The sequence below is a fragment of the Mus caroli genome, chromosome 15 (genome assembly GCF_900094665.2).
Source record: "Mus caroli chromosome 15, CAROLI_EIJ_v1.1, whole genome shotgun sequence".
Classification (NCBI taxonomy): domain Eukaryota; kingdom Metazoa; phylum Chordata; class Mammalia; order Rodentia; family Muridae; genus Mus; species Mus caroli.
This window is the reverse complement of record NC_034584.1, coordinates 32,822,559-32,847,312: the sequence shown is the minus strand read 5'-3', so window position 1 is coordinate 32,847,312 and position 24,754 is coordinate 32,822,559. Positions and strand designations below refer to the sequence as shown.

At 38.3% G+C, this 24,754-nt stretch overlaps 1 protein-coding gene across 3 annotated transcripts in view; it reads left to right on the top strand.

The window, feature by feature from the left end:
- Ubr5 (ubiquitin protein ligase E3 component n-recognin 5) overlaps positions 1-20,427 on the top strand; it is a 115,504-nt gene extending 95,077 nt beyond the window's left edge. For 2 of the 3 annotated variants that reach the window (XM_021183495.1, XM_021183493.1), the window contains exons 46-59: positions 1,291-1,411; positions 1,514-1,612; positions 3,285-3,528; positions 5,856-5,967; positions 6,490-6,634; positions 7,543-7,673; positions 9,773-9,833; positions 11,616-11,791; positions 12,149-12,233; positions 14,358-14,513; positions 14,790-14,903; positions 15,927-16,071; positions 17,395-17,480; positions 19,240-20,427. In XM_021183495.1, coding sequence (XP_021039154.1) covers positions 1,291-1,411; positions 1,514-1,612; positions 3,285-3,528; positions 5,856-5,967; positions 6,490-6,634; positions 7,543-7,673; positions 9,773-9,833; positions 11,616-11,791; positions 12,149-12,233; positions 14,358-14,513; positions 14,790-14,903; positions 15,927-16,071; positions 17,395-17,480; positions 19,240-19,452 — 1,888 coding nt within the window. In that variant the 3' untranslated portion in view covers positions 19,453-20,427. The remainder of the gene's footprint in view (positions 1-1,290; positions 1,412-1,513; positions 1,613-3,284; positions 3,529-5,855; positions 5,968-6,489; positions 6,635-7,542; positions 7,674-9,772; positions 9,834-11,615; positions 11,792-12,148; positions 12,234-14,357; positions 14,514-14,789; positions 14,904-15,926; positions 16,072-17,394; positions 17,481-19,239) is intronic. The other variant, XM_021183494.2, reaches the window with a different exon arrangement.
- The last annotated feature ends 4,327 nt before the right edge of the window (positions 20,428-24,754 follow it).

Below are 24,754 nucleotides of genomic sequence, written 5' to 3'. Positions count from 1 at the left end.
TAAGAAGTTATAGGTATATACTGTTGCTTATTCACCAGATGTTGGCTCTTGTGTATTTCTAGTTTTTGGCTAGAAGTGTAAGACAATATGTTTTTGCTTACTTGTAAATGAAATAAGGTATGCTTAGAAGATGTTAACTAGTAAATGAATAAGTAATGTTTACCGACCATAAAGGTCATGGGGTAATTTCTATACTAAAATAGCCTAGACTTAGACATATGTGAGGAGCTGGCCAAAACATATAGACACAGATTGGAGAAAAGAATTAGAGGTAGAAATACCAGTTAAAATCTGAAGTGGTTCCACCTGGTGAGGAAGAATGGTGCTGGGTTAGCAAATTAGCTTTAGGCATAGAAAGGAAATGATGTCAAAGGAAATTGGACTGTATCAGTGGGGGAACAGAAGATAGAAAAATGTGATTCAAGTCTGTGCAGTGGAGAAATAGTACTGATTGATAAAAATTACTAGGAAATATTGTTGTTGTGAGGCCATTAATAAATTTCATTTATGTTACACTTTAATTCAGTACCACTGATGTAGATAACAAATTCTAGAGGGGATCCAAGAGACATTGACCTCTGAGGAGAGGAAGTGAATACAGTGGGAGTTGAAGCTCCAAGGCCTCCTGATGCTGTGGATGTGGATGGCACCGTCAGTCATACACACAGGAGCGCTCAGCATAGCAAGCTTCTTTCATTAAATAAGACATGGGTTGAAATGCCTTTTTTTTTTTTTTTTCCTTTCTTTTCGAGACAGGGTTTCTCTGTGTAGCCCTGGCTGTCCTGGAACTCACTTTGTAGACCAGGCTGGCCTTGAACTCAGAAAACTGCCTGTCTCTGCCTCCCGAGTGCTGGGATTAAAGGCATGTGCAACTGTGCCTGGCTGGTTTGAAATACTTAAGAGAGCAAAATATTAAAAGACCAGGAAAGGCCTATAGGTGGAACAACATTATGAACTAACTAGTACCCTGGAGCTCTTGACTCTAGCTGCATATGTATCAAAAGATGGCCTAGTCGGCCATCACTGGAAAGAGAGGCCCATTGAACTTGCAAACTTTATATGCCCCAGTACAGGAGAAAGCCAGGGCCAAAACGTGGGAGTGGGTGGGGAGGGGAGTGGGTGGGGGGAGGGTATGGGGGACTTTTGGGATAGCATTGGAAATGTAAATGAGGAAAATAATAAAAAATATTAAAAAAAAAAAAAGACCAGGAAAGGTACTATTATTGACCAAAAGTTTGATTTTAGGGAGTTGATTAATTGCTTTCTTCTCTTTATTTCAATTTTTCCCAGGCCTCAGTGCAGTTTCATGGGGATGGTTATTTCTCATGACATGTTGCTGGGACGCTGGCGCCTGTCTTTAGAACTGTTTGGCAGAGTATTCATGGAAGATGTTGGCGCAGAGCCTGGATCGGTGTGTACTTTGTACACTTTAATTATATTCTGCATGCTAAGAACAAGTTTTAGTGAATAATTGTTTTGCTTCTTTTTTCTTGTTTTGTTTTTGTTTTTAAAGATCTTAACTGAATTGGGTGGTTTTGAGGTAAAAGAATCAAAGTTCCGTAGAGAGATGGAAAAACTGAGAAACCAGCAATCAAGAGATTTATCACTAGAGGTAAAGGTATTTAGATTTTCTCTATCTCTAGTATGTCATGCCACACTTAAACATTCAGAATAATAATAAATATTGCTTAGGGATAGATACATGTTTATAATTAAAATTTTAAAGAAATAATAATTACAAAATTTAGAGCAGTAATTTTTTTTTTTTTAAGAGAGTTTTTGGTTGGAAGTGATTCAGTTGGTGATGTGCTTAAGGACTTGAGTTCAGATCTCAGCACCCAGTTAAGACGCCAAGTGCAGTGGCGTGGTGGGGAGATACAGACAGGATTCTCGGTGCTCCTTGGCTAGCCAGTCTTGCTGAAATAGTGAGAGAGCCCCATCTCACAAAAATATGGTAGAATATGATAAAGGAAGATACCCAATGTCAACCTCTGATCCTTCACACGTTTGCATGAGCAAACAACCTGCACACATGTATGTACAGACACATGATCATGTGTACATGCACACACACACACACACACACTTCATTACATAAACAGGAACTGCAAAACTTCTGATGTACTGAATTCCACTCAGAATATTCTTATTGATGATTAATTTGTCTTGTTGGCCTTTTGTCCTTTTTATTGCCTCAATATTATCCATAATAGCCTTCCTTGTTACTTTCCAATGTATGTCATGTGCATTTCTTGCCACAGGTCTTAAACTATTTCTTTAAGAAATTGTATTATAAGGTTAAAAATGGGCTCTGGCTTGAGGTTAGATATTCTACTAAGTTGATCGTTGTTTCTAGGCCTTTTAAGAAATTACTGTGAATTTATACTGAGACATTAAATTCAAATGGAAAGAAAATTCCTTTCTTCTAGGGGATACACAGCTTCTCACCATTGGTGCTTTTTTTTTGTTTTTTATTTTGTTTTTATTTTTTTTTACCATTGGTGCTTTTATTCCGCATCTTACAACAATCTTAGAATTACAACATTACTACCATGAATAAAACTTTTTCTTTTTTTGTTTTGAGACAGGACTCACTCTATTACCTAGGCTGGTTTAGAACTCAACTATGTAGCTCAGGCTGGCTTTAAACTTCTGGCAATTTTCTTGATTCAATTTAACAAGATTTGAGATTATAAAAGCATGATCTATCACATCTGGTTTAAAATGATATTGATAATAGCTTAAGGCTTATGATTAATTTGTAGTTTCCTTGTCTGTAGACCACGTTGTTAGAGTGCTTCATCGTTCTTGCCTGCAGCTAGCTGCTGAGCCACTTTGCTAAGCCCTCACATGTTAGAAGTTGTTTATCAGTGTTTAGGCGATGTGCATTCAGGGATTGAGTGTCTCTGTGTGTGATGGAATTGGCAGGTATTTTCTTGAGGATGCAATTTTTCACACTTAAACTTTCTGTCCCTGGAGAGTTCTGTGTGTTCCGGTAGCAGTGGTATGGGAGGTTCATTAGTTCGAGACCCTTCTGGGCTATAGAATAAATTTTAGGCTTGCCAAAATTACATACCAAAATGTGGAAGGAGGGAGGGTGTGCAAACTGAGTTAAATTCTGTTAGTCTGTTTGAATGTAGGACATTTTTCTTTGCTTTGGAGTATAAAAGCCTCTGAGACCTCAAATTTCTTACAGTGTGCTACAAAGGTGAGATTCTGTTTTAGGCTTAACAGAAAACCCCGTGGTTTCTAGCCCTGGTTAACTACTTGGTGTGTTGTAATAGGTCGATCGGGATCGGGATCTTCTCATTCAGCAGACCATGAGACAGCTTAACAATCATTTTGGCCGAAGATGTGCTACCACACCGATGGCTGTGCACAGAGTCAAAGTCACCTTTAAGGATGAACCAGGAGAGGGCAGTGGTGTAGCAAGAAGTTTCTATACAGCCATTGCACAAGCATTTTTATCAAATGAAAAATTGCCAAATCTAGATTGTATCCAAAATGCCAACAAAGGTACTCATACAAGTAAGTACTCGACAGAGTCTAAGCAGCATAATGATTTCTCTTGTTTGCCACGGCAATGGTAATTATGATTCTATGTCTCTATACATTTGACATTATTTTAGATTATGATTTATTCTTGACCAAACTGCTTGAATTAACAATTGGACAATTTGTTTTTTACTACAACATGTTCTTGGATACCTCAATTGTTAGTTATTTGGAGGGTGACAGGTTTTAAGATTTTAAGTGTTACCATAAAAATCCAGTGAGGGAGTTGGAGTCTCTAATTGACTAATTGTATTAATTGATAGTTACTTAATGAGAGAACAGAACTCTCTGGCAGGCTGTTTTAAGACTGATTCACAACCATGCTATGATGCCAGTGAGGTAAAGAGCTTGAGACATGTAACCAGCTATGTCACTGTGCTTATTTTAATTTCAGTAGGGTTTTGTTTTTGTTGTTTTTTGTTTTGTTTTCTTGTTTAAAAATAGGGCTTTACTTAATTAAAATCTTGGAGTTGTAGCTTCATTATGAACTCCCCGCCGGGCGTGGTGGCGCACACCTTTAATCCCAGCATTTGGGAGGCAGAGGCAGGCCGATTTCTGAGTTCCGGGACAGCCAGGGCTACACAGAGAAACCATGTCTTGAAAACAATCAAAAACCAAAAAACCAAAACAACAACAGCAAAAACGAACTCCCCACTTGCGGGTTAGGATTCTTCCCTGCTTTTCAATGAATATATTTATAGCTTTGTGGAAATGGCAAGCTGTAAATAATTGGTGATGCATGCCAAGTACAGTCAGAAGATTGCCAGCTTTATAAGTGACTGTACTACTAGGTCAGAGGAAGTTTATAGAAGTTACTTAGGCTACATCCATATCTCATTGTGCATATGTGATCCGTCTGAAGACTGAATGAGTTTCAGAAACAGAAGGGGGTGAACAAGTGGGGAGTTCTCCAGCTTTTTGATCGGCACTTTTACCATTTAACTTACTGTAAAAGAAGATTAACAGATTTGAACAAAGAGATTTTGACAGTCGTAACATTTTAGAAATAACCTTTTTCAAACACCATTAAGAAGCCATACTCCAGCCGGGCGTGGTGGCGCACGCCTTTAATCCCAGCACTGGGAGGCAGAGGCAGGTGGATTTCTGAGTTCGAGGCCAGCCTGGTCTACAAAGTGAGTTCCAGGACAGCCAGGGCTATACAGAGAAACCCTGTCTCAAAAACNAAAAAAAAAAAAAAAAAGAAGCCATACTCCAGGACAGGTGAGATAGATCTTGCTGCCAAGCCTGATTCCCTGAGTTTGAGCCCTAGGGTAGGGGCCACATGGTGGGAGGAGAGAACCAACTCTATGGGTTGTCGTCTGGCCTCCATACATGTGCCGTGGCATTTGTTAGGGTACAACAGTTAAAAAGGAAAGAAAGCAACCGTAGTTGTGAGTGACTGTTGGAATTTAAAAATAATATTGGTTAATATTCTGGTGGTCTATAGTGCTCAAAGGCAAAAACTTAAAAATAGAAAAGGAATTCAGGCCGGGCATGGTGGCACATGCCTTTAATCCCAGCACTCGGGAGGCAGAGGCAAGAGGATTTCTGAGTTCGAGGCCAGCCTGGTCTACAAAGTGAGTTCCAGGGCAGCCAGGGCTATACAGAGAAACCCTGTCTTGAAAAAAACAAAAAACAAAAAAAAAAAAAAGAAAAAAGAAAAAAAAGGAATTCAGTGGCTTCAACTATGTAAGAAATCTTAGCACTGTTTATAATGAAATCAAGAGCTGGAGAGACGGCTCAGCCAGTAAAGGCTAGGCTCACAACCAAATACAAGGACATCGATCTGGCTCTAGTTGTTGCATACTATTTCAAAGCTTTGGCACGACAGGGGAAGTATAGTTCACAAATATTAAAGTGAAGTGTACTGTGCCATGTACAACCATCGGTAACCCTTAGAAACCAAGGAGCTAAGAAAATGGTTTAGTAATAGTGCTAGCTGTGAGATCAGGAGGACTCTAGTTCAAATCCCCAGCACATTAGAAACTGGGCGTGGCTTGCATGTGCTTATAACCTGTTGTGGAGTGACAAGTTGCACTGAGAGAGGCTGTATCAAAAGGCATGGTGATAGACATCTGTGATGTGTGCACTTAGACAGACAGACACACACACACACACACACACACACACACACACACGACATACTGCACACAACCCGGAAAAAGAGAAAGCCCCTGGCAGCACAGAGGATTTTGAGCAGCCATGTTTTCTTGTGTTCTTCTCATTTTAGCATTGACTGAAATATAAAAATTTTCATCATGTACTTTTCTCAATGTGCTGTATTTCATCTTTTCTTCTAGGTTTAATGCAGAGATTGAGGAACAGAGGTGAGAGAGACCGGGAGAGAGAGAGAGAACGGGAAATGAGGAGGAGCAGTGGCTTGCGAGCAGGATCTCGGAGAGACAGGGATAGGTATGATGGATTTTAGGTGTTACTGAATACCAGCATTTTAGGCAAGTTGGATAAGGCTTTTTGTGGATCAATGTAAGATTTGTTGTTTGGACGAATGCATGGTAACTGTAGTCTGTAACTTAATGAAAGGTTCTGTGTTAACAATTCCAGGACATTTGAAATTACTCTGCCTTTTTATTTATTCACTAAAGTTTGACATTTTGTTGCAGTTTTGCTTTACTATTTTAATTAAGTCTTTAATTGTGGCAAACTGTATTACTTTTAATTTTCTCTTGTTCGAATGGGTTACACTTATTTTTGTTTAAATAGTCTTTTGGAGTTTGGTCCTGCTCCCTTAGAATTAAATTATACCTTACATGTAGATTCTTAGAGACAAACCTAGATAATCTGTATTTCTCAAACATTTTGTATTTAACTGTCATACCATCCTGATGTCATGGTTGTCACCATCTGTATGCATTGTGGTTTTCTAGTGATGAAGGTGTGCTGATCATGGAGTCATCACCTTTCTTCCTTTCACAGAGACTTCAGGAGACAGCTCTCCATTGACACCAGGCCTTTCAGACCTGCTTCTGAGGGGAATCCTAGTGATGACCCTGACCCTCTTCCAGCTCATCGGCAGGCACTTGGAGAGAGGCTTTACCCCCGAGTGCAAGCAATGCAGCCCGTAAGTGCTGGGCACTCGTCCACTCCTAACTGCATGTGCAAATTCCTTTGCCCTTCTGAATTAAAATGGCTATTTGGCTTTCTTTTCTGCTCTTTCTCCCTCTCTCATTGTCAGCTACTTGGCAGCTACATGGTTGAGGACTATGTATGGCTGTACAGACATAAGGGATTTAGAAGGAGTGGTGTATTATTTGAAAGTAGCTATACAACTTGAATCTACTAGCTTAGTTCAATATATTTTAAGTCTACCCAATTTGAATTCCTTTGTGTTAATTGCTGTGATTTATACTTACTTATATGTTTACTTGCACAAATCATTGTTACTTTTGGAAGTAGACATGATGTATTAGCAAGTTGTAGCTGGGAAAAAATGGCAGCCCTTTACTGGTAATAAAATAGCTCAAGATTTCTATTTGAATGTTTTATCAATTTTCTCTCATACAGTGTGAAACCTGTATACTAGTTGTGTTTATGAATCATGTACATACGTTGTAGCGAAAAAGACTAATAAAACAGAAAATCAGAAAATTGTTGCAGTAAGCCAGCCTTAAGTAATAGGTACCTTTTTCCTCCCCCCTTTTTTTTTTTTCGGTACGAAATGGTTGTGTGTGGCTCCTTGAGGAAGACAAAAATTATAGAAATTGTATATATGTTGACTTGGAATATTCAAATCCCTTTTTAAAAAAAGGCTCATGCAAATATTCTAGCCCCAACAAAACTGCGAGTTCCTGGACTGTGCCTCCTGTGTCAGAGCTGTCTGACCTTGCAGTTTCATGAAAAAAGTCTTGCTAGTCACAAGACAGTTAGAGTTACTTTAGCTTTTCATGTCTTTTCATTCTTTTGATTGTAGCTTTTAACATCAGGTAAAGCAGCAAAGGTGATAAAGTAACATTTGCTCATCCTTTATAGGCATTTGCAAGTAAAATCACTGGCATGCTGTTGGAGTTATCCCCAGCTCAGCTGCTTCTCCTTCTAGCAAGTGAAGATTCTCTGAGGGCGAGAGTCGACGAGGCCATGGAACTCATTATTGCACATGGACGGTAATGTGGGTGATGGGAATAGCATTTCAGTTTCGACAGCAGCAACATTGTTTCCGGATCCAGCAGTTCCCACCATATCCTAACAATTATGACAAGGCTGGAGGTGGTTTGGTGACTAGGAAGGACTATTTGTTGCTCTCCCAGAGGTCTTAGGTTTGGTTCCTAAGACCCAGATAGTGGCTAACAACCATCTGCTCCTCCAGTTCCAGAAGATCTCACGCCTTCTTCTAAGCCTTGGCACTACATCTTTAAAAGACACAAAAATCTTTTTTTAAAAATCTTTAAAAGACACAAAGTACTTTCTTTACATTTCTAAAGTGGTGTCTTCAAAAGTGCAATAGCTGGGTTTTTTATGCTGATTAGGTTATAGAAGGTATTTGGTATTTAGAATTGCTTTGCTTTGTTCACAAGACAAAGCTAGCCTCTCACCCCTAACCTCCTGCCTCTGAGTCATGAATGGTGGGACTTGAAAGACTCTGGCTTGGAAACATTTTATTTGGAAGAAGTGTATGGGACGTTAGACCTTAGATTCCTCCATTGGGAGTAGGAGTACCCATGACTGGAGACTACAGTACGCTCAAAGAACTTTGGGGAAATCTCCTAACTTCTTTTGTTAAATACAACATTTCTTTTAGGGCTCCAAATCCGCCTTAAAACTTTGTTCAAGTGTTTTCTTTCCCTTCTGCAAAGTATATTTGTTTGAATATGAAATCTAAAAATATCAAATAGTCCTTCTGCTCACAGTGACATCAGGAATATCTGCTGTGCTTAGATGGCCTCTGTGTTGGGCTTACTCTTTCAGCCAGCTTAAAATCTGGATTACTTTAAATGAAAATGTCTATGGTACTGTGAACCTTGTACATTCTAGACGTCTTGGTCATGTTCTATTGCTGTGAAGAGACACCACAGTCAAGGCAACTCTTACAAAGGGAAGCATTTAGTTGGGGCTGGTGTATAGTTTCAAAGGTTTAGTTTATTATTATCGTGGCAGAGGAGTGTGGCAGACTGGAAAAGTAGCTGAGAGTTTAATACCCTGATCTATTGGCAGCAGGAAGGGAGAGAGCTACTAAGCTTGGCATGAGCTTTTGAAACCTCAAAGCTCACTCCCAGTGACACACTGTCTAGACAAGGTCATACCTCCTTATCCTTCTAAGACTTCTTAAGTAGTGCCACTCCCTGATGACAAAGCATTCAAATATATTATGAGCCTATGGAGGCTGATCTTATTCAAACCACTCTACGAGATATCAGCACAGTGTTACCATCCCTGGCCCTAGGTAACGAGTCTTCCTAATCATAATTTTGGATAGGGAACAGGATTAGATACAGTTGTAGAAGTAGTATACACACTTGGGCCTGATATCAGAATGAAAGAGCCATTTTTTAAGGCCTTTGAACGGTCTACCTCAAAAGCTGCTGATTTACTGATGATTTCCCTTGCTGTCACTGCTGCTGTTTTTCTCTTGACTTTTATGTATTGTTCCTTTATTCCTTTGCCTTGTCTTTGGGGCTATAAGCAGACTGAGACTAGCTTAGCCCATTATACAAAAGAGAAAGTTGCATTTTTATAAAGACTTTGTAAATAGGTGTAAGCATTGCTAATTTAATACTGTCTATTGAGCAAAACTAACCCCTGGCTTTAATGGATTGAAGAGTGGATTTAAGTTGTAGTATATTAGACTTAATGCTAGAGAATTTGGTTCCAGTTACAGTGTTCTGAGCATTCTTCTGCCCTTTCTGCGTTGCTTGCTTTGTGCTAGTCTTAGCATCCCATAAAGACTACTATGTGTGTTATCTTACATCAGGGAGCCTTAGCCACGTCTTGTATGTGTAGCTAATGGAATTTGGGGGGAGGGTTGTTTGTATTTTGATTTTTTGTTTGTTTTATTTTTGAAACAGTGTCCTTGCCAGTGTAGCACAAGAACTAGCCTTGAGTTTCCTGGGTAATGTAGGCTCCCAAACACTAGGATTATAAACATGTTCCATGGTTTGGGGCTAAATTGGCTTTTAAATGTGTAATAAATATGAATAGGTACTTTCACATTAAATTTTAGACATTTCACCTCTCTAGATTGTCAAACGATTTCGTTTGTTTTTAGGGAAAATGGAGCTGACAGTATTTTGGACCTCGGATTATTAGACTCTTCAGAAAAGGTACAGGTAAGGGATTTTCAGTACATGTGTCAATGAAAAATGAGAACAACAACAAAGCCTCCCTTGCCCAAGACACCCCAGGATTTAAGAGCTGTCTTTGCAAATACAATTCATGTTGTCTAGTACAGAAGAGAAAGACATGTAGTTGTACTATACAGAGTCAAATATAAAATTGGTTGCTAGGCATTAATGAAAACTTAGTTGGTTTGTTCTTTATGTTTGAACACAGACTGAATTGAGCGGTAGGGATCCAGGGAACTGAATAGCAGAGGAAAGAAGCAGTATAGACTCTTAGGAGCCACTCTTCCAGGAAGCTGTTGATGTCGAAGTTGCAAAGCAAGCACTATGTCACAGGAGCAGAGTATGGGAAACTGGGGTGATGTGGTTTGTTTCCTCAGTAAGCTTCTAGTGCTAGTTAGAGGAACACACCCTGTAATCACTTTCATTGTAACCACTGAAAACCAGCACAAAGTGCACATTCTGAACAAATGCCTAGCAGCACACAAACTGGAAAGAGCAGTTCAGCTTGACAGATGGCTAGTACAGTGTCTTTTCAGCAGGAGGGTCAAGCTGATCCTTGTTTTGTCCTACCCGAAAGATGGCAAAGGCATTGACAGTTACTGCCCAAGTATCTCGGGTGTGCATATGCAGGATACACTGAAACAGCATACCCAACAGTTTTCAAGTGTAATTGGACCATTTCGATTCCTTTTGTACCAAAAAGTCCCCCTCCCCTAAATGCAGTGTTTAAGACAACTTAGTGTCACATCTAATACTCAAAAAGTACCAGCTACAACTCTTCCTAAGCTCTTAAACTACTCAGTATGCCAAGAACTAGTCAAGACTGGCCAGTTCTTCTAAGGTGGAGATTTACAAATTCAAGGCCAGTGGATTTCAAGCATCCTGAACTAAAACTGTCCAAACACAATTAAATATTCAAAGCAGGAAAACAGTGATTTGAAAAACAATGGATTTCTTACAGAAACTACACATAGTAGTTTCTCCAGGACAGTAGAACTTCATCATTCATATGCTGAAAGAAATGTCAATCAAGAACCCTATAGCTAGTAACATGGACCTTCTAGGCAGTAAGGTAAAAGAATGGATTTGTTTGTTTCATTTTGTTTTGAAGGCAGGGTTTTACTCTAGCCCAGATTAACCTGGAATTTACTCAGGGGATTCTCCTACATACATGCTCTCTCATGTCTACTTTATGCATTAGAAGATAACCCATAGCTTTCTGCTTTCGAGGCAAGTATTTTCCCAATTAACCTGAGATCCCAACGTGTTTTTATTTGAATAACAGACAATAATATTTAACATACAGAAGGTGGAAAGATGGCCCAGCAGTTCAGATCACCTTGCTCCTCTTCCAGAGATCCAGGATTCAATTCCCAGTAGCCCTGCGGCTCACAACTGTTTGCATCTCTAGTCTCTGGGGAATCTGCTGCCTTGTTCTAGCCTCTGCTGTGCCTTGAATACGTCCAAAGACATACATGCAAGCAAAACACCCATACACATAAAACAATAATAAATAAGTTAGAAAGCAAAAAATAAATTAGTAAAGAAATTAGCAAATAGGTAAATAAAGGTAGAGAAAGCTGTAATACACGTAAGGTGTGTGTGTTAGCTTTACCTTTAGTACTTACTAAAGTTATCTTTAATACTGTTATGCACACACATTTAAATATGACTGCTGTTCTGTTTTCCTTTTACCTTGAATTTCAGAGAACTATTTCATTTTAAAAATGAGCTAAAGAGTCTGATTCCTTATCACTTTGTCCTTAGGAAAACAGAAAGCGCCATGGCTCTAGTAGGAGTGTAGTGGATATGGATTTAGAGGACACCGATGACGGCGATGACAACGCTCCCTTGTTCTACCAACCTGGGAAGAGAGGGTTTTATACTCCGAGACCTGGCAAAAACACAGAAGCAAGGCTGAATTGTTTCAGAAACATCGGCAGGTAAACCAACTGTTCTTACTACTTGGATCTGGGGACATGGGGTTCTGGGGATTGAACCCAGGGCTTTGTCCGTGCTAATCATGCTCTCTACGACTGAGCTACTCCTCTAGCCGCAAACTGTCTATGTAGGCCAGGCTGCTAGCCTCGGAGGGCTGTGGAATCAAAGGTGTGTCATCACATGGCTAACAATATATTATTATCTTTTAAATTGCATATGTACACTATTTTATATTAGGTAGAAATAAGGCTTGGAGAATTTCTCAAAATATTTTATATACGTATGTATATGTTTATGTATGTGGGACTAGTTGTGTAATTAGTTTTGAATTTAAATTATATTTCTGTTCTTATTTTTAGGATTCTTGGACTATGTCTGTTGCAAAATGAACTATGTCCTATCACATTGAATAGGCATGTAATTAAAGTGTTGCTTGGTAGAAAAGTAAGTTTGATGCATATAACTGCTTTTACAATTGTAAGCATTTTCTTTTGCAAAATAAATGATAGTATACTGTATAGCATTCACTTTGTATTAAAGCATTATAATCATAAATAATTGTCAAGTATTTAATGACATAGATAGTTTTGTACATGGGGGGCTGGCGCAGTAAAGTAGGTAACAACAGAGTTATGCTTGGTTCCTGACAGACCTCGATGCTACTGAAGAGAAATTCTCTTGCCAACTTTGTAAAGCTTTGTGCCAATGCTCAGAAGCCTATGCCACTGTAATTGGTCACAAGTGGGTGGCAGTAGAGCATGGAGATAGTGCCACTGTGGGCCAAGAGTCTAAGGCAGACATGGTTGGTATTCCTCTGGCTCATAGAATCAGCTTATTTTCTTTACGTGCTGATAGTCTGATAGCTTGGCAAGATTAATGTGTGCTGTTAATTTAGCTGTATCAGAACAATCCCTAAAGCTATTATAAAGAAATTGACACAAAGTATTGATTATCAGTCTTTTTAAAGAGACGGCTGTACCAGACATCTACTGTAAATAGCATTGTTAAAGCTGGAGTCTATTAATTACCCCCTTTAGTGGTTTTATTAGCACATACTAATTATACACAATAATGAGATTATTATGACATTTTTGCCTGTGTAAACTGATTTTGATTGCACCCCATTTTCTCACTCTGTTGTATCCCTTTCCTGCTCCCTTTAATCACCTTGTGTTTTCATGTCTCGTTTTTGTTTGTGACCTGGTGGTTTATGTATCATGAAGGTTGTTTACAGGAGCATGGACACTTGACCAGTGGTTAAACCACTGAAGGAGATGGTCTGTCCTTCCATATTAGCCATTAATTGTATAAATGGTTAGGGAGATGTGGGCACTGTGAGCCCCTCCAGTCGTTGACTGGGTATTGATGGTCCAGTCTTGAGCAGGTAATCACAGCTCTTCTGAGTTCGATATTTTAAGAGCCTTGCTATGCTCCATATCAGTTTCTACAGTGTTGCTTTCTCTGACTTTTACACACATACACTCACTTACACACACACACACACAAACCTCTTAACAACCCACTTCTTTCACAGTGAACACTGAGCCTTGGGTAGGGTGATAGAGATCTCCCATTTATTTATAGCTAGACATTCAACAGTTCTTGATCCTTTGACCAGTTGAGTCTTCGGTCACACTGACTGCTGTAAAACATTTCTAACAGAAGTTGACAGCAGCACTAAATATACAATTTTTAGAAGACAGTTTGATGGGTGCACCGTGTCCATTCAACAAAATAATTCCAAAAGCCTCTCCACTAGGGCCTGTTACCTCCTCATCTCACGATATTTGATCACATTTATAGTTCCAAATTAATTGCTTTTAACCAAACCACTGAATGTATCATAAACAAGGGTATTAAAATATTTTCTTTTTTAGTTGAGATTACAATTTAAGTTTTGACATGTTCCAGCTAAAATGTTCTTGTACATGGAATTTGAGTGAAAACCAAAGCTCTGAATGCTAATATGTTGACCCTTTAGCTCATGAGATCTGCTAGACTTCAGTTTAACTCAGTGATGTGTGTGACCTTTGTAAGTTACCAAGTTTCTCAGAGCAGTCCAGTTTATCACTTTTGGACCTGTATCATATGGTGACTACTAAGAGCATATGAAATATTTAGTCAAGAGCCAGCTTATTCACATAATCATTATCCAATAAATTGTGCTGGCTTTCCCAATTACTTTGAAACTACTACTACTACTACTACTACTACTACTACTACTACTACTACTACATGCTGTTGTCTCCACTTCATAGCAATAAATTTTTTTTATTCCTGTTTTAAAAAATTAAATGAATTGCCAAGCCAAAGATTTATTAATTTTTCTCTCTTTAAAGCAGTTTTCTGTATTTTGTGGGAAATTCTTTTATCACTGTACCTGTAAGTTAAATAAAATTAGGGCTGGGATATAGCTCAGTAGTAGAGCACTTGTTTAGTATGCACAAGTTCCTGGGTTCAATCCTTATCACTTCCCCTCCCTGAAAAGATAAAGTCATCACCGATTTTAATTTACTATTGCGTCAAAAAAGGATGCTTCTCTTGACTCTTTTATGATTATTTTCTTAGGTCAACTGGCATGACTTTGCTTTTTTCGACCCTGTAATGTATGAGAGTTTACGACAACTGATCCTTGCATCTCAGAGTTCAGATGCTGATGCTGTTTTCTCAGCAATGGATTTGGCATTTGCAATTGACCTGTGTAAAGAAGAGGGTGGAGGACAGGTAAAACAAACCCAGTTTCTGACTTTTGCAAGAGAATTGGGTTGTTAGGCTCATTTTATAAAGAACAGTTTGGGGCGGGGACCAAGAGAGAAAGATTGAGACAAGGTGCATGCACACACACACACACACACACACACACACACACACACACACACGAGATGAGCATCATAGGAGATGACAAAGAAGAATCAAGAATGAGTAAGATAGAAAGTTCTCATGAGCTGTTACTGCTTGTCAGAATTGCTTTTTAATGTCACTGCTGAATTTTTTTTGTAGGTCGAACTTATTCCAAATGGTGTAAATATACCAGTCACTCCGCAGAATGTATATGAGTATGTAAGGAAATATGCAGAGCATAGAATGTTGGTGGTTGCAGAACAGCCATTGCACGTGAGTATTTTCTAGAAAGCACTATGTCATGTGATGAAACTTCGTGTTTTTGTATTGTGATTATTAGCTCAGTAATCTGTTCTCTATAGGGCAGTGCATGACATGGGTTGACTAAAGTGCAACATTGCTTCGGGAACCTTCAGAGTCACAGCCAGAGTTTTTTATTGGTGGCTAGTCATATAAATGTTTCCTGGCTGCACACCCAGCTGCCATTACTGCAGTTTTAGAGGAAAGCATGTTTCTATCATATTGTTAACACAACTAACATTGGGTTATCTATCGGAAGGCTCATTGCCCTAGTCACAGCAGGGAAGAGGGTATTCCAAACATGAAGTTCTCAAGACAGGGACCCAAGGGCCAGCTCTGCATTCAGGCCCTTTCATTCATCCTTCCTGCAGTGTTAATGCGTTCTTTTCCTTTCCAGGATAAAATTTCTGTAAACTATGAATAGTCTGATTCTTGAGCTGGGGATTATGATACTGAGATTGTTAGTCCTCCACTCACTGTTTTCTAGCTGCACATTAGCAGGTCACTTAATACTTTTGTTCATGGGTTTCCTTCTGCAAAATGGGGCTAAGATTGAACAAATAATGCACCTAAGGTATTCAGCTTAGGTCTGGGTATATTTTCAATAGAATTTGGATTTGAGTCTTGGAGGTTTGTTGTTACTGTTTTCTAGAATGCACTTTTACCAAACTGAAGTGGTACTTAGCTCATATGCTGTCTGTGTGTTATTTGTATAATTTAAAAAGTAATTTCCCTTTTCTACTGGGATGTAAGAACACTAAGTAACTTCTGAACTGCAGCCTGTTTGCTGTGCTCAGCTTTTCCCTCTTTTTCTCTTGACTTTGTTAAGAGGGAAGTCACAATGCAGCCCTGCTCTTTTTCTCCTCAATTTTTTAGGAACTAATGTTTTTAGAGAATGCTGCTGAAATTAGTCACTGAGTAGTAGTAGTGTAACTAACTGATGCCTTGGAAACTAGAGCATTGCTCATAATAAAAGAGAAAATTTAAATTCTCCAGGCAATGAGAAAGGGTCTACTAGACGTGCTTCCAAAAAACTCCTTAGAAGACTTAACAGCTGAGGACTTCCGGCTCTTGGTGAACGGCTGTGGTGAAGTCAATGTGCAGATGCTGATCAGTTTTACTTCCTTCAATGACGAGTCAGGTAGGAGAACTGCACAGCCTGAGAGCTTGCTCATAGCCCTTCTGAGGTCTGCATCGGAGAGTCTCTTTCCCAGGCTCTGCAAACAACCGGGTTTGCTCGATTATTCATACTACTTTTAAAGGTTTTGGTAGCGTAGACTTAGGTTATTCTAATTTTGTCCCTTATGGGAGGCCAAAGCAGGAGGATTTGAAGTTTGAGGTCTGTTTCAGATACATGAAGAACCTGTCTAAAAAAATGTGTGTGTGTATGCTCACACCCAAACACAAAGATGACTCTAATTTAGAACACAGTAAAATTGTTTATATGCTAAAGTAATAAAAATAATAAATGTTTCCTTTGTAGAATTGTGACTGGGTCACTATTGTAAAGACAAAGGCAACATTCTAGAAGCAAAAAAAATTGCAAATAAGCTTTATCTCAGTATGTGATTTGCCCTGAAGTTTTTTTTATTTTTTAGACATTCAAAGTAGTTGAATTTAAAGCTATAGGAAGTTGATTATGAATAGATTTTAGGTTTTTTGAAATAGGGTCTATGGAGAATTGGCTGGTCTTGAACCCACAGAGATCCCATCTGCCTCTGCTCTGAGTGCTGGGATTAAAGATGTGCCATCATGACAAACTCAAATTGCAGAAAATTCTAAACTGATATTTCTTTACTTTTGTGTTAACCTTTTGTGTTTGGTAATTTATAGGTTGTTATGTAATGGGCTTTGTTTCATTTTAAAACAGTCTATTGAAGGGAAGACAAACAATATATGTAAAGATAGCAGATGAGCAGCAGCTACATCATTTGAAAACTTTAGAAATGTACACTTTTTTTGTTGTTGTTGTTTTCCGAGACAGGGTTTCTCTGTGTAGCCTGGCTGTCCTGGAACTCACTCTGTAGACCAGGCTGGCCTCGAACTCAGAAATCCACCTGTATCTGCCTCCCGAGTGCTGGGATTAAAGGTGTGCGTCGCCCTTGCCACCACCACCCCCCAGTAGAAATGTAGACTCTTTGGTGTCCTTTTCTTCCATCTTATAAAAGGTTTCATGTGGCTTATAACTCAGTGGTTTGAGGAGCACTGTGGCTTAAAGTCACAGGAGAAGAACAGGGTTTACGGATGAGGTTGACATCAACCTTGATGATGACAGGTCACTTTCTCTCTTACTCATCCAGAGTCAGGATGACCCAATTAATTGTACGGGTTTGCAATTATACAAAAAGCTTTAATTTCTTGTTAGGACTTAAACTTTAAAGTTCAATGTATCTCTGTTTATATAAGCTTACTAGTATTCAAAAGAAACAACATCTAAAACAACACATTGAATTTATATTCTTAGGAGAAAATGCTGAGAAGCTCCTCCAGTTCAAACGTTGGTTCTGGTCAATAGTAGAGAAAATGAGCATGACAGAACGGCAGGACCTGGTGAGTTAAAAGTCTCACAAGACTTGTAGAATGAAATACAAGGGGTTTGCTATGCTTTGTTGTTGTTGTTGTTTGTTTGTTTATGTTTGTTTTTTGGGTGTGTGTTTTCGGGGATGGGATGGTGGATCTCTCTTGGAGAACAGTTTACGGATAAAAGTTCTGTGAAGTCTGCCACTTTGGTTGATCACTTATCCCCACTCCCTCCCTTCTCTCTTCCATTTCTCCTTGATGTATTTTATCTGCATGTATGTGTGTGTACCATATGTGTGTGGTGTCGTCAGAGGCCCGAGGAGGGCGTCAGAGCACCTGGGGCTGGAGTGGGTGAGAGAGAGAGAGGTCTGAGTCAGTGTTTGGGGGCTGGGAATGAGACTCAGATCTTTTGGAGAAGCGTCCATTCCCTGATGACCTCTCGAGCTCCATCTCAGTCTGGAATCTGTTCCCATTAAGCCTTTTCTTACCTCTTCAATGAGTGGATGAGACCAGCTTTGTTCCCAGTTCTTTTGGAGAGGGTTTGCTCCTTCTTTTTCCTTTGTAGTGTTCTAAGATGATGTTTCTTACACAATTATGTCTTAGAAAATAATCCCAATTACTTAAGTTTCTGAGTTATTCCATAAAGTTATTAGATTTATTTCAGTGCTTAGTTGTACAAAGTAAATACCATAGATTAAACTCTGTCCTAGAAGATTGGTATGTGAATGTATAGAAGGATAGATCTTTCAGAGTACTTCATATTTATAAAGTACGTATTTCTGTAAAGAAGCATTTTTTGGTATATTTTGTAATAAATAGAGTAACATTAGACACTTACTGGGCATCATTGGCACTATGTGTTGTCCAAAATAAATTTTTGCTAGAATTCCATATGTCATTGTATGAAATTTGGTCCATTGTAGATATTTCCCAGTATTCAGTTATTGTTATAAAATTACTGTATATCATAATTAGCATCTTGTTATTTTGCTAGTAGATAAAATATAAAATGGCTTTTTAACTAGCCTGGGGATTGTTGGTAAAAAAAAAAAAAATTTTTTTTTTTCGTTTTTCCCAGTAAGTTACTCAGTGATCTTAGCTATAGTAAAGGCTCTTAGTGATGGTTTGGCACAATAGCTTCCTGTCTCAGATGAGAAAACTCGAGCCTCAAGACAGTTACAACAAAAAACCCATAATGTGACACTTTTTTTCCTCCTTTAATCCTGAACATTTTTTCTTAAATGTAGTTTATTGCATTATAATTGATTGTGGTCTTTTAGTACAAGAAAATAATTTTGAAACTAAGGGATAATAATAAATAGATAATTTTGTTAGTTGTTTTGAGATTATAATTACATCATTTCTTCTCTTTCTCTCTCCAAAAGCCTCCCTTGCTCTTTTTCAAATTCAGGGTCTGTTTCTGTGTCTCTGTCTTGCTCTGTGTGCCTCTGTGTGCTCATGTTTCTAAACACATAAGTAAAACTTGTTCAGTTTGTATAATGTTATTTGGATGTATGTATGTATGTGCTTTCTAGGAAAGACTATTTCTCCTGCTCCCCAAATTCCTTAATTGTTGATAGTAATGTGTTTATGGTTGAAGCCTCCTGGGCTTTCTCCCCATCCATATTAACATGCCTGTTGTTGTCCTTAGCTTATATTTAGGCAGTTGTATTAGTGAGGCTTTAGTTTTTAAATTGGGTTTTACACAGTGGGGTTGTTAATGTTGCTGGAATTCAAGGTGACTATTAATCTATTAAAACCAACATTGTAATTATATATTCTTGTTTAGGTTTACTTCTGGACATCTAGCCCATCATTGCCAGCCAGTGAAGAAGGTTTTCAGCCTATGCCCTCAATCACAATAAGACCACCAGATGATCAACATCTTCCTACTGCAAATACTTGTATTTCTCGACTTTATGTCCCACTCTATTCCTCTAAACAGATTCTCAAACAAAAATTACTACTCGCCATTAAGACCAAGAATTTTGGTTTTGTGTAGAGTATAAAAAGTGTGTATTGCTGTGTAATATTACTAGCTAATTTTGTAGATTTTTTTTTCCCATTTGTCTATAAAAGTTTATGGAAGTTAATGCTGTCATAACCCCCACCCCACCCCACCCCCGGTGGTACCTTAAAGAGATTAAATGCAAACATTCCTTGCTGAGTTTGTAGCTTAAAGGCCTGAGAAGCACTGGCACCTTTTCTCTATGATGGTTTGCTAGTCGCCAACTTCTAGGTCTTAACCCCAGCCAAAGATGACAGCAGAACAACATAATTTACACTGTGATTTATCTTTTTTGCTGAGGGGGAAAAATGTAAAATGTTCTGAAAATTCACTGCTGCCTTTGTGGAAAGTGTTTCAGCAAAGGTTCTTGTATAGAGGGAATAGGGAATTTCAAAATAAAAAATTAAGTATGTTCTGTGTTTTCATTTTAGCTTTTTTATGGTGTTATTTGTGGTTGGCTGTAATTGTGTATCATGTATATGGAACTTGTAAAAAGTTCTTGACATTCGGATTTTAGAGACAAAACCACTTTTACCTATAAAAACCTCACTTTTAGTGTGGGTTATTTTAGCTATATTGAGCTCTAGGATACTAAATACCACTAATAGTTTGCATGTAATGTGTTCATTTGAGAGAGGCACTTTTCTGTACATAAAATGGGCCGACGCACAGTACCTTACCACAGTCACCTTTTTTTCTTTGTACCCCTGTTTCAGTGCAGGTGGATAGGTCACACTGCACTTGAGTGCTAACCAGACGTCTGTACTAAGGTGATTCAGTTATGTGTACTCAGCCTGGGCACTTTCTGATAACTGTAGAATGTTTTATAAGATCATGATTACTGAAAATTTTAAATTTTGGACAATTTTAAATGTTCTTGAGCAGCTTAACTACTTTTGTAACTAGCCTTTTTTTTAAGTATCTTGTTACATTTTACTTTTTTAAATAAATTACAGAAGAAATGTCAAGTAACATTGAAGAAACAGTTTTTATTTATATAGTTGTACATTTTTTAAGCTAGTGGCAATGCACTGACATGGTTATATTCATACTTTTTTTTTAAGTTTATATACATGTGAACTATAAGAAAGTTAAGAAAATCAGTCCACATTTTACAGTTAGCAGAGACTCCTAAATGGCACCCAGCCAGGCCTTTTCGTTTTACAAGTAGAAGTGAAGTATGATCATTAGTCAGCACAGAAGTTTTGAGTTAACTACGTGACAGTCATTTATTTATTTATTTATTTATTTATTTATTTATTTATGAAGATGCTCTGTGGTCTGGGACCAATACCCTTATATTTGTGGACTGAGCAGTTTTATTCAGTCAGATAACCAGGAATTAAAAGTCCTTATTAGGATTTAAATTACTTAAATATTTAAGTTACTTAAATATTCAAAAACAATTAACGACACCTGTCTTTTCAGTGCCTGTTTAGGACTCCTGGCCTTTGATAGTTTTCATGTTTAAAGGGACTGTGCTTTTATTATGTAACTTCCTTTAAAAAACTGAATCACGTGGCATTCTCAGCCCTGTTGACAGTTAAGATATAAAAAGTATACACCACCATGCTGAAATAGATATATGTATATTAGCCAAAGTGATACATTGGTTTATATGTCTAAATATACTGAATAAGGGCTAACAAACATCAATGTGTCTAAAAGGAATAAAACATAAACATGACCCTCGTGTGCACTTGACAGGCTTGATAACTGTTAAATATGACGAGGACACTTAGACCCTAATTGTAAGTTTATTTTTAATAGTTATTAAAAGAAAATATTTAAAATAATGCAATATTTAAAATACAAGATATCTGAGGTCTTCCATTTTGGTTAAAATGCTTTTAGTAATAGTAAGAGCATAGTAAGGGTTTTTTTTTGTTTGTTTTTTGTTCTTTTGCGTGGGTGTGGAGGGGTTGTAGTGTGTATTTTTTTTTTTTTATTCAGTAAAGTATAAAATGGTTTAAATGTAAAATAAAGTCACATAAAATGAGGCTATGTAAAACAGAGCTGGGAACAATTTAGTAAATAGACAGTGAACTTCCCTGGAGCTTTTGAAGTTTGGCTACTTCCTGCATCTCCGACAGTGTGGTTATCAAGATGCTCTGGAGTGGCTCTGGCTTACTGCCACAGGCTGGAGAGGATGTTTCAAAGGGAATTCTTTTACTACTTAACACTTGTTCCCAGACAACATATCTGCTGTAAAGATAGGTTCACTTTAATAAATGTAACAACTGTAAGACTCAAGCTAAAATTTTAATCTTCCCTGGTCAGTTTTCTGGTAACACTAAATGGTGGAAGCCAGCGGTCTTTATAATAGAGCAGCATCTTGGTGAACTCTGACACTCAGCCCAAAGAGCATTCCATTTAACACATGAATATAAATCCACTGAAACTTTACTTAAAGCTGGGCCTTCCCAACTTTGAATCCATGAAAAAAGTGAAACTGTTGATCAATTGTGGCTCTCACTTGATCAGGGCTAGATGAATATGCCTTTTAATGGACTGTGTGGGTAGTGTTTATATCAACTAAAATGGGTACGAATATACAGATAAAACTTAAAATACCATTCAAATGTATTTACACACAAACTGTTACCACACAAATGTATTTACAATATGATTTTATTTAAAAACACAAATATGTCTCCTTGCTGTCCTTGGGGAACTGATTTAATGAAGGTTATCCATCCATTAAATGCTAAACTGATACATTCTATCACAGACACTATGGAGTTTGCATTCCTAACATTGGACTGCAGTATTTATTTTGTTGAAGATATGGTGGTGCAACTCAGTTAGAGACTAATGACATGTGCCAGTAAGGTTCTAGCTTCATTATATTCAGTCTGGTGCCTTAGGCCATCCTGATGCTCTGATTTTGACACTTTGAAAAAGTAGTGACTCATAAGCTTGCTAAAGATTTAAAAGCTTCTCCTTGAGTATTTTCCCAGTGGTCTCAGGAACTTTGATGATGCAGACATGCTCTTAGTCATGATATATCCATTTAAATCTAAGTATTAAAATGAAAAGGATACAGTGAAATGATTTTGTTCTAAGTTCTCATAAAATTAAAAGGACTGCAAACTCAAAAAGATGGCTCGATGGGTAAAGACACTGACACTGCCTTGCTGGATGATCTGAATTTGATCTTCAGAACCCACAGGTAGAAGAGCCAAGTGCAAATTGTCTTGTGTCTTCTCCATTTGCTCCTTGGCATGTATCCCCTGCTCCCCACAAATCCTAATAGTGAAGCACATAAGTGTGCCCAGTCTGAACGCTAATAGTTAGACAGGCACACACATGTATAGTCACACATTAGCCTAAAGTGTCTCATGCTCCTAGGTAGCCAGCGGTTTTTTCATTTGTCTCTTGGAATCATAGCCTACAGAAATGGAAGGCTTAGTGACTATTCACTACCATATTTAGGGAATCAACACATTTTGCCATATTTTATTAGAAAAATTCTGTCCTCAGGAAAACATAATCTTCACCTACCAAGAAACGGATTGGGGTCGTGAGTAAATAAAAATAAGGCACCGAGCAAGTGCCAGAGTGAATGTATAGGTGTGGAGTGTGAGCACCAGATTCCTGCCCCATGTAAGTAGAAGTAGCAAACTTAGGACCAGGAAGGCAGTGAACGTTCAGAAATGCAGCACAGGCGGTGCTGGTTATGGAGAAACGTTTTGTAACACTCAACTGGTCTAAATTATTTGAACATTAGTGTGTTTGAGTTCAGAGGCTAACATCTGCTTCAGTATAATAGTTTGACTAAAGCATTCCATATACTCTGAAAGAAGGCAGTAGTGTAGAACATAAATACATGATTTAGAATGTGTGAAACCCTGAGTTTAAGACCCAGTATACCCAAAGCTGTGTCCTAAAAGGTCTTTAATCTGAAATCCACAGATGAAGTCCAAAGACAATTTTGTGGATTTGGTTCTCCTGCCTTATGTGAGTTCCAGGGAGCAAACTCAAGCCACAATCTTGGTCACCTAACATTTTTGAATTAATGAATTGTGATGATCAACGTTAACTATGTTCACTTCCTTTGTCTGGTGGTTATCCTGGATGTGCCAGTGCCTAAAATATTTCTGTGGAAAAACGTTCTTCATACAGTTCTTGAAACTAAAGCAGACAGTCTGTATTATTGACTGCCGATTCATTTGAGCTAAGTGCTTTATTCAATATGGCTTTGACAGTGTCACAGCTACAACAGCAAATATAAGGCTGAGCCACACTTCTAGACTGAAGCACAGTCAGCTGTCCAGTTTAGAATGGAGCTCTTCGGCCTACCAAGAACCCATGCCAAAGGCTTTGTTGATTCCCTAGCTACCTGTATGATTTTAAACCTGGAGTTACTATCACTCATTTACTGATTTAAACCTGTAGTTACTATCACTCATTTACTGATTTAAACCTATCCTTCACAGCTGCTCACTGGTGAAGGCATTTACAAAGATGCCCCCCACTTTTTAATAGATGTATTATTCTATCTATATTGGTGTTTTGCCTGTATGTATGTGTATGTATATGTATGTCTGTACTGCATGTATGCAGTGCCCATGGAGCACAGAAGAGTGTGTTAGGTCCCTTGGAACTAAGGGACAGAAGGTCTTAGAACTTCAGAACTTCCAGAAGGTTGTTAGCCTCCATGTGGGAGCTGGGAATTGAACCTAGAAAGAGCAGTTGGTGCTCTTAACAGCTGAGCCATCTCTCCCGCCCTAGGAAGATGATGTTAAAAACTATTAACTCATTTTTTCTTATATTCCCATTGCCTTATGTGAAGCTTGCACTATTCTGCACACAGCCTATTCAAATTGGCTCTAATCTCTACACTTCTAAATATGTAACCCTCCTCTCCACTGGAGGTCTTTCTGAATAGTAAGCATGGGTTGTTAAATATAACTCCATATATTTCCGTGGTTTAAAAGCAAGAGTTTGGTGTTTGCCAGTTTTCTGCAAGGATTTTATTTTAACTGAGAGGAGAGCCTCAAGGCTCATTGTTCCCATAGGGCTACCCAGGGAATTGTTTTCACAGGGGACTCCTTTCCCCATATTGAATTTCCCCCCAGATAACTTTTTCTATGTTTAGAAATGACTGTGGCTAGCCATCTGAACTGGTAGAAGATCTTTGCATTATCCTCATTATGCTGGTTTTGTAGACTAGAGTTGTCCAAATTTGCATCTATCCAAATTTCAAAAGGAAAACCTAGGAATCAAGGTAGTATGTGAAAGGGACCGAGTCATGTGCTCTTTTAGACCTGTTACCACCTCTGTGAAACAGTAA